The following is a 9,327-nucleotide window of genomic DNA, read 5'->3' as shown; positions in this document are numbered from 1 at the left end:
ACAATTAGTCCTCGACCTCGTTTTACGGTTCATGCTTAGAAGTTGTACAGCGTCAGCCCGAGAACCCTCGCTGTCGACCCTCAGTCATGTCTCCGAGTCTCGCGGGTCTGTAGTTCTGGCGCCCTTGCCAGACCCCGAGTCTCCCCACTTGTGCTTCTGCTGGGAGCTGCCAGCTATCCTGACGTCGGGCCCTGGCCCAAAATCCCACGGTCGACGATACCTGCGAAACATCCATTGCACTATCTATTCCTGGTTTGCACTTCAGTTGCTTTTGAGATAAGATGGAATCCCCGTCCGGCGCCACCCTGGCACCCCCGGCAGTTGCCTCTCTAAGGGCACAACAGACAACTGCTATGGAGAGGTCTTTGAGCCAGGACATCCGGGAAGAGCGCGAGGAGCTTCGAGAAGCTGCTGAACAGACTCTCAATACCATCGTGGACCTCAATCTCGATGGAACAATTAAATGGGTCAGTCCCTCGTGGACTGATGTTGTAGGCACCCAGTTCGAGACAGTCAGTGGCCTGCCTATCTCCGACCTGATAGTTAGCGACAACAAAGATGTGTTCACTGAAGTTGTCGAATCCATGAAGAAAGACGATTCTCGGAGCCACAGAGTCCGATTCGCTGTCAATCTTGGACCCCTCTCGAAGCTTTTACCTATCGACGACCTCGAAAATGACCCCGAGAACGAGCAGTCACATGCTGTAGACCTTGAAGCCCAAGGCATTATGGTATACGACAGTGTCTCGGGTGGAGAGAGCCATGTAAGATTCGTCGATGTTGGCTTTCTGTGCAATACTGATCTCGTTTAGACAATGTGGATGATTCGCCCTTGGATAGCTCCACGAGAAATCAAGATCGACCTTCCCAACGTAATCGTGGACTCGTTAGGCTCAGGTGCTGAAGTCCTGGCGAGCTATCTGACTCAACTTGCTGAGAGCGGACTTGATGACCCCGAACAACAAGAGCCTCCGCCACCGGTCCTCTGCCGCATTTGCGAACGTCAGATCCCTCGATGGTGGTTTGAGAAACACACCGATTTGTGTTTGCAAGAACATCGGGCCGAGATGGATGTTCAAATGGCACAGGAAAGCCTGACTGAGCATCGACATTCGATCGTCAAGGTGCTCGACGCATTAGAGGCCCGCAAGAGCCGGTCACTTGCTGGTGATCAGACGCCTGTCCCAGTCGCCGAATACAAAGGTTTGCCAATTGGGCCGCCGCCATCAACTCAGTCGTCACCTGGCAGTTCATTGCCTCGATCGAGGGAACGTTCTGGAGGACTTGGGCATACTAGGGCACGCTCGTTCGCTATTCGACGACCTCAGGCTCGAATTGTCGAGCTGCTCATGGATCTTTGCGATACCGCTATTGAGATTAGCACACCTGCGATAAAGGAGTCCTCAACCCAACAAAGTGGCGATTTTAGAACGCAATCCCCGCAATCTGAGTCACGAATCTCACAGGTTCTGCAATGGCAATCGCCAAGCACCAATACTCTGGAGCAGGAACAAGGATTGGCTCTGTTGTGCGCTGACACGGAGAAGGTTGCTAGGAACAAGGTCGACGCTGTTTTTCGTCACAGGAAAATTATCGAGTATGCTGAACGTATTCGGATCGAACTTGCTTGCCTTGTCCAAGACTGTATCGACGAGGCCCTGAGGAAGGCGGCTCGTATAGCCAACGGCGAATTGACCGACTCGACAGAAGAAGAACGGCTCAACTCCGAGTACGAACAATGTGACACATGTGATGAAGGTACTGGAGACGACGACGATATACCTCCAGAACCTCTTGTCTCTGAACCTCAGCATCTTCTGCAGCGAGGCAGCGAAAGCTTCACGGAGCCCCTGAACAGCCCATCTGCGCTAGCCACTGCCCTTCGCCAGATGAATCTTTCTGAAAACAAAGACCGATCAAGACCAACGTCGTTTGTGGCCTCTACTAGATCCAGCAGCCCTAAAGAGTGTCCTACGCCTAGATCTCACTTTGGCGGGCAGAGTAGCCTTGGGGTTCAGGCACGAGATACTCGTAGAGACTCGGTCTACTTAGAGGGTGACTATCTTGATAGCGAGGGCAGTTTTCGATCGTCATCCGTGGCATCTCGCAATGCACCAAGGACCGAGTCCCCCATATCTGAATTTGGAGACCTCCGTCGCGCCGCGAGCACGAGAAGGCGACACCGAAGGAGTCTGATTTTACCTGGTACTTCTTCCCCTCACCGGCAGGAATCACCCTCGAGACCAGGACAGCCGTCTTCGCCTTTACGCATTAAAGCAAGGGGATTTCCGATGTCCCAGGAAGGTGTCGTCTCTCCAGAGGCGTCACCCATGCTTCCGGGCAGTGACTTTAGTTCACCTGCCACGCACAGTCACAGACATCACCGGAGGCAATCTTCAGCAGCCATTTCTGATTTCGTTATGAAGCCTCCGCCATCGCCTCGCCTAGGTGCGAATCAAGCACCCCCACAGCCTCGCCCGACTCAGCCATCCATCAAAGATTTTGAGATTATCAAACCTATCAGCAAAGGTGCCTTTGGCAGCGTGTATTTATCAAAGAAGAAGTCTACAGGAGAGTACTTTGCAATCAAAGTACTCAAGAAAGCCGATATGGTCGCCAAGAACCAAGTCGGCAACGTCAAAGCGGAACGAGCTATTATGATGTGGCAGGGGGAGAGCGACTTTGTTGCCAAGCTTTACTGGACTTTTTCGAGCAAGGACTATCTATACCTGGTGATGGAGTATTTGAACGGTGGGGATTGTGCTTCGCTAATCAAAGTACTGGGTGGTCTCCCCGAAGAATGGGTGAAGAAGTATCTTGGTGAGGTTGTCCTTGGAGTTGAGCATCTTCACAGCCGAGGCATTATCCATCGTGATTTGAAGCCAGACAATCTCCTTATTGACCAGAAAGGCCACCTTAAACTCACAGACTTTGGCTTGTCTCGCTTGGGATTGGTCGGCCGGCAAAAGCGAGCATTGAATAGTGAAAACTCTGATGGAACGCCAGACCTGCTCAAACAAGGACCCTTTGCACGATCTGCCTCTATTGCTTCGTCAAGATCAGCGTCACTTGATCTCCACGGACATACCCATTCCCCTGGTCAGACGCCTCAGATGACACCCGAAGTCGGAAGCTTGGCACAGCCTTCTTATTTCAGTCTTGGCCAAGAGACCCGTCGAGTATCAGGTACTCACCGAAGTGACAGTGGTGGTAGTGAGACACTTGCTCGTATGGTCACCAACTTTTCCTTGCATGACGCAGAGATAGCATCCCAATCGAACAGCGTCAAGTCACCCCTAGATGAGGAGGCAGTTGCGCAAGGCTCGCCCGATCTGCCTATGAGTGTTGGCTCGAGAATGAGTATGGATAGCCACGCCAGGAACTCTCTACCACTATCCAACATGATGCCACCTCCAATGGCGCTTTTCAACCCTGAGGATACAAACAGACGCTTCGTCGGAACACCTGACTACCTCGCCCCCGAAACTATAAAAGGTGACAAGCAAGATGAAACCAGCGATTGGTGGTCGGTTGGTTGTATTTTGTTTGAATTCCTTTACGGTATCCCACCGTTTCATGCTGGTGAGGCCGAAGAGGTTTTCGAGAATATACTGGCAAGGAAGATTCAGTGGCCTGACGAGAATGAATGTGAGCCCATTTCCGAAGAGGCAAAAGATTTGATCAATAAGCTCCTGTGCATGGAGCCTCACCAGCGTCTAGGCTCCAATCGTGATGACAAGTTCGCCTCTGGTGGTGAAGAGATTCGCCATCACCCTTGGTTCCAGGATGTCAATTGGGAAACGCTTTTGGAGGACGAAGCTCAATTTGTCCCACAGCCTGAGAATCCCGAGGACACAGAATACTTCGACGCCAGAGGGGCAGTTTTGCAGTCTTTTGCGGAAGAGATGGAAGATCAGGCGTCTCCTCAGTCCTCCGCAGCTGGCTCTGAGTACGCCGAACGGCCCCATGATGCGCTTTCGCGGGTCCGGTCTCAGGTCAACTCTATAAACCGAAAGTTGATGCCGCTGCATATTCCCCCACATGTCCGAGATCTGAAGTCGAGGCGTCTGAGCGAGCCGGTGGCGATGGACGACTTCGGCTCATTCTCATTCAAGAACCTACCCGTGTTGGAGAAGGCCAACAAGGACGTCATCCAGAAGTTGCGAGCAGAGGCGCTAGCCACGCAAAGTAAAGGAACGTCCGTTAGCCCCGGGGCATCCAGCAATGTTATATCACCAGGGCCGTCGCTGGAAGGCAGCCCTGTCCTATCAAACCCTGTCTCCAGAACCATCTCCAACGCCAAGGCAACAAATCGAGCACAATCGCCATCTGGATTTGGTCATACAAGTGCGTCACCCAATCGAGCCTCCCAACCATCATCACCCTTGTTGGTTTCATTTGTCGCTGGCCAAGGTGCCGACGGACGACGAAAGGCGTCAAGTAACTCTTCCAGCCTATCTCACCAGTCAACTGCCACATCTCTGCAGCCAGGCTCGGCATTCGAGATACCCAAGGTTCCCCCAAGCCTGCAAAAGGCCGCTACCACGGTCGTAGCATCGTCTCCAGTCCAGAGTCGCAGTGTGGCGCCACCTCCTCTGTCACTGTCTCCCCAAAAGACTATATCCACCCCACGACAGTCCAGCAATTCATCTGCCGGACGTTCGAGATCGCTTACTGTGGGCTCTCAATCTCAGGACGGCAGTCCTGTTGCTTCTGACATAATGCACCATCATCGAAATCGGAGAAGCCAGGTCTTTGACATGTCACCGTCCTCATCAGATAACGAAGGCGAGAAGCATAACGCCCTTCTCCGAGTACAGAGGCGCAGACAGAGCTCAAGGCGGCTCTCGCAGATTGCCTTTGATGGAGGCCCTACTTTCCGGCCTCTCGATGTGCTGATTTGTGAAGATCACCCGGTATCTCGCATGGTGATGGAGAAATTGCTTGAGAAGTTGAGATGTCGTACTATATCCGTACCAAATGGCTCTGAAGCTGTTCGATACTCGATGAGTGAGATCAAGTTTGACGTCATTTTCCTCGAGTATCAGCTTCCTCAAATCAATGGAGCTGATGTGGCACGAATGATTCGGGAGACCAAGAATGCTAATTCTCACACACCGATTGTAGCCATTACAGCTTACCTCAAAGAGCTTCAAGCACCACATTACTTTGATTCATTAATCGAGAAGCCCATCAGCTCGTCCAAGCTTACTGAAGTTCTGCGCGGATTGTGTCAGTGGCGGCCCGAGTCACCTGGTCAATCATCAAGCATGCCACGCCCGATCCCAATGGGAATCCGCAAAGCCAACTCGCGACTTGAAGACAGTCCGACATCAGGCTCGTCCATTTTTGCGAGTCGACTGGGAAATGCAATGATGTCAAGTCGTGAGGACTCGATAACATCATCGCTATTTGGTGATTCAGAATCTGTGACGACTGATGAGTTGCCGGTCGTTGTTAGTCGCAAGCCAACAAACGAATGGGACGAAGGTGGTTTGAACATCACAGACAATAACGATGCCTCTGACCCCCTAAGGAAGGGAGTACCTTCTCTCGTTGCTCAGCAATCCGCGCCGGCTCAGATGGAACACCGCCCACGAAGCAACGATAAGCTGAGAGGGCGACGAGAAGGCCCTGAACATAGAACCTTGGAGGGCACCGAATCAGCTGATGATGAAGACGAGGAACTGGGAAGTGGTCGAGAAAAGCACCACGGCCGTAATAGCCAGCAGATACTGAGCAAAGCCGGTCTGCCCAGCTCGAAGCTCGGCATTGAAATGATGCGGGCCAACAGTCACGATAGCTTGACGGTAGGCTCAGAGAGCACGCCTGAAGCTGTGACGCAAGTCGTGACCACGCCTTCAAAGGAGATGGAGACTGGAGTTCTGGATGGTGAAGTGGTTGCGGAACCCACTGCACGTACTCCACCTGAAGCAGGACTGAAGGCGGAAGGTGTCACACCCAACAAGGAGAAGGATGGAACAGACAGTGTAGACGCAACACCTCGGCCTTTAACAGTTGTCAAAGGAGATGACGATGGCGGTAATGATGAGGAAGCGACACCACGGCCAATTGGGAAATAAGAGTTCCCATACAGGCTCGGTGCATGGCATGAAATGAGCTACTGGGTAGACATGGTACACGAAGATGTTGTTCATGCTTCGCCCGGTATCTTGAAGTTGGAATTTCCTTTGTATCTATGAAATGCAGCATGGCGTTTGAGCGATGACAAGTGAGTCGACTTGGGCTGCGGATGAAGGCTTTGAATGCAAGCGTATAGTTCGGCGACTAGGGGGAAGGGGTTGCGGGCGAACAGACTGATCTGTGTGAGATGCTCCAGGGGTTACCGCAATATAGGAACTGGAGCTTAACTTCGCCATGGTTGACATGTGTTTCTTGGGGATGGGAGCTATGCAAAGATGAGAAGGGGGCCATAAAAGCTGAAGGGGATAAAAGCAACAAGAAAAAACCAGGATGCAGCTACTGATGCATGGAGACTTTGGCCCCGGCTACAAATATAAAAGAGGTGGTGCCTGTGAATGTTTGGAGTGGCGTTGAAACAATATAGCAGATATAAAGGCCATGACTGTGGATTTGATCATAACTAGGTACTCACAATTGTTTCTACATTCACCTGCTATGTTAGTCGTGATCTGACTAGACGCACACATAATGTCCCCAATTCAGCATACCACGGCGAGCATTTGAGATTAGTAGGTATCCTACGCACGCAATGCCGACTTCTTGTACCCACGGGTGTGGTTTTGCAATTCTTAAAAACGTATCATGACCGCAAGACTAAAGTAGCTGGAACAGAATTAACGAAGAAGGAAAATACCTAAGGTAATCATAGTGTATGATTGTTTCATCTTAGCCCATTGAAATAAGTCCAGTCAAAGCAAAAAGCAAAGGAAGTGTGAAGAGGGGTGATTGAACATAAGGTAGCGTGGGGTCTGTAGTCATGAGTGAATCTTCTGTCGAGGCAGCTTCGACAACAAATGGGAATCAAGTACATGGTTTCATTGTGCGAGGGGTTGTGGGAGTGCTATCCACCAACTCAGTATGCATATGTGTTATGGTTATTACAGAATGGGGGAAGGATGGAGAAGTTGAGAGAGGCATACAGAAGGGTGGACAAGATGTTTGAGTTGCTTGCACAAGGTACATACATACCTTAGTAACTATCTAGGTACTAAGGTAGGCAGGCATTTGGGACACCAGGTTATCTGTCACCAATCTTTGGCGACGAGGTGGTTATTGTAAGTGCTGCATCGTCAGGAACAGATAGACGGCCATCACTCGATGGCTAGTCGTTTGACGGCAACATGATACCGATACAAGGAATGAACTGGAGAAAGAGAAATGTAACGCACGCGACAAGCTTCTAGATGCAGACAAAGAAGCTCTCGGTATAAGATTGTGGACTAGTTGGTGTCTGGCTTTTTGTTAGCTCATCTCGACACGGGCTGCCTGTCTAAGGTAGGTAACCTCTCTAGCCTGTTACCTATCCTACCCTTAGGAACTAAGCTTAGGGCGAGAAAATAAACTCCACAAAGGGTATCTTGAACTCGTCCTAAGATTATACTAGGTTACCTTAATCTTTTTGTCACTTAGGCTCGAGATCCCGAGTCTTATTTCCTCCCCTGTTCTACCTATCCATACAAAGGTTGTCAAGATGAGCTGAGGGGGAGTGACTCGACAGATGCGATGCAGTACGTAAAAGATTACAGGCTACCTACCAACCTTTTACGGAGAGGAAGCGGGGTCTGGTTAGCAGCGATGGAGGCATTTGTGTTTTTTTGCCGGTTACCTAGGCAGGTAGGTATTCTAGACCATGAGCAGACAGACAGACACATTGTAGTAGCCCGCCACGAAGAAGTCTCGCAGGTTTTATGTCAGGCAGTTACCTAAGTTGGGATCGACGCAGAAAATTAAGCTTTTGTTAAGCTTTTACTCTTGAAGTAACAAGATTTGATTAAACACGGTAAAATAAGGGAGGGCATGATTCAGCATGTGAATTGAGTTGGGCTGTGTGAGTGTGTGGGAAGGTTGCATTGACCAAAGGCCATGGGCACCTCAGACAAGAGAGACAGAAAGACCAACGAACGACCTCACACGACCTCTTTCCGCATTAGGTGGATGTCGTCAAAAGAGGACCCACCAGATGTACTTTTGTACCTTCTCTCCAGTTTTTCATGCAGCGAATTTTTCCTGAATCTACCCTATTTAGGCTTAGAGCACCAATGCCGAGACGCGCAGCTGCGGCTCCCGACAGCGCCGAGGCGGGAAATGGAAATAGCAGAAAAAGGAAAGGCTTGGCATCGGTTGACATGTATCAAAGGGAAACAGACAACGAGGAAGACAAGCCAGAGAGCCGAACACCCGTGATATCTACTGACTGATGGGGCACGCATGAATTAAAACTACTAATCTCCCGGTGTCTGGAATAGGACACCGAAAGGGAAAAAGAATTGTGTATTAAAAAAAAAAAAAAAAGTAAAGTAAAAGGTGGGAGGGAGGCAACTGAACTAAAAGGCACAGAAGAAAACGGGCCGTAAAATGAGTGGTGCGGAACGCGAGCATTCAGAACTCATCGAAACAACAGAAGCTCAATGGCTGAACAAGGATTTTAGAGGGTCAAGACCCTGACTCTCAACTCTTTGAATGCCATGATGCGAGTTTTTTTTTTTCAGCAGAGATCGGCCTCGTAGGCTCGTTCCCTACCAACGGCGTCGGCCGAAACAAGTCAGGCGGGTCTCGTAGATGCCGTTTTATCCGGGCCCGCTCCTGCTCCTGGTGTTTTGCAGTCTCTGCCTGTCTAGCCTGTTGGCCTGTCTCTCAGGTTGCGCGCTTTTGCTCGCGTGCGTGGCTACCTCTCAAGATAATGAGCGAACCCCAGGTTTTTCCTTGTCCGAATTGGATCCTCCTCTTGCAACTCTCCAGCCTGTTACGCTTCGGTGTCGAAAACGTGCTTCTCTCCAAGCCTCCCGTCGATTTGTGTGAGCCTCATCCATCAAATTCAATCGGGTACGGCACATTAGTCTGCTACATATATGTAAATAACGACGTCATTGCTTCTGGCATCGTCATCAATACTATTCAACTTTGGAATTGACCTTGACGTTGCCCAATCCCCTGTCCTCGCGCCGCATTGTGCGCTCTCAGACGCCAATAACATTGCATATCCTGTATGCGCATATCTCCATACTGGTACAACAATCGGCTGTCCGTGGCTCAGGATCTGCCCTGGATCTCTCGGCTCTGTGATGGATAAGGGCATGACCTCAACCGGCGGCGGATCTCATCACGCATTGCCCACCCAATGCC

General features: G+C 50.6%; 1 protein-coding gene across 1 annotated transcript; it reads left to right on the top strand.

The window, feature by feature from the left end:
- Nucleotides 1-281: 281 nt before the first annotated feature.
- On the top strand, nt 282-6,083 carry FTJAE_13231 (AGC kinase; the record flags this gene model as incomplete). Its single annotated transcript, XM_037346354.1, has 2 exons — nt 282-764; nt 813-6,083. The coding sequence occupies 2 exons, from the start codon at nt 282-284 to the stop codon at nt 6,081-6,083; spliced, it is 5,754 nt and encodes a 1,917-aa protein (XP_037199736.1).
- Between the last annotated feature and the right edge of the window lie 3,244 nt (nt 6,084-9,327).

This window comes from Fusarium tjaetaba (assembly GCF_013396195.1).
Source record: "Fusarium tjaetaba strain NRRL 66243 chromosome Unknown NRRL66243_c0000392, whole genome shotgun sequence".
Lineage (NCBI taxonomy): Eukaryota > Fungi > Ascomycota > Sordariomycetes > Hypocreales > Nectriaceae > Fusarium > Fusarium tjaetaba.
The sequence above is the reverse complement of the archived record's forward strand: the minus strand, read 5'-3'. Positions and strand labels throughout refer to the sequence as shown.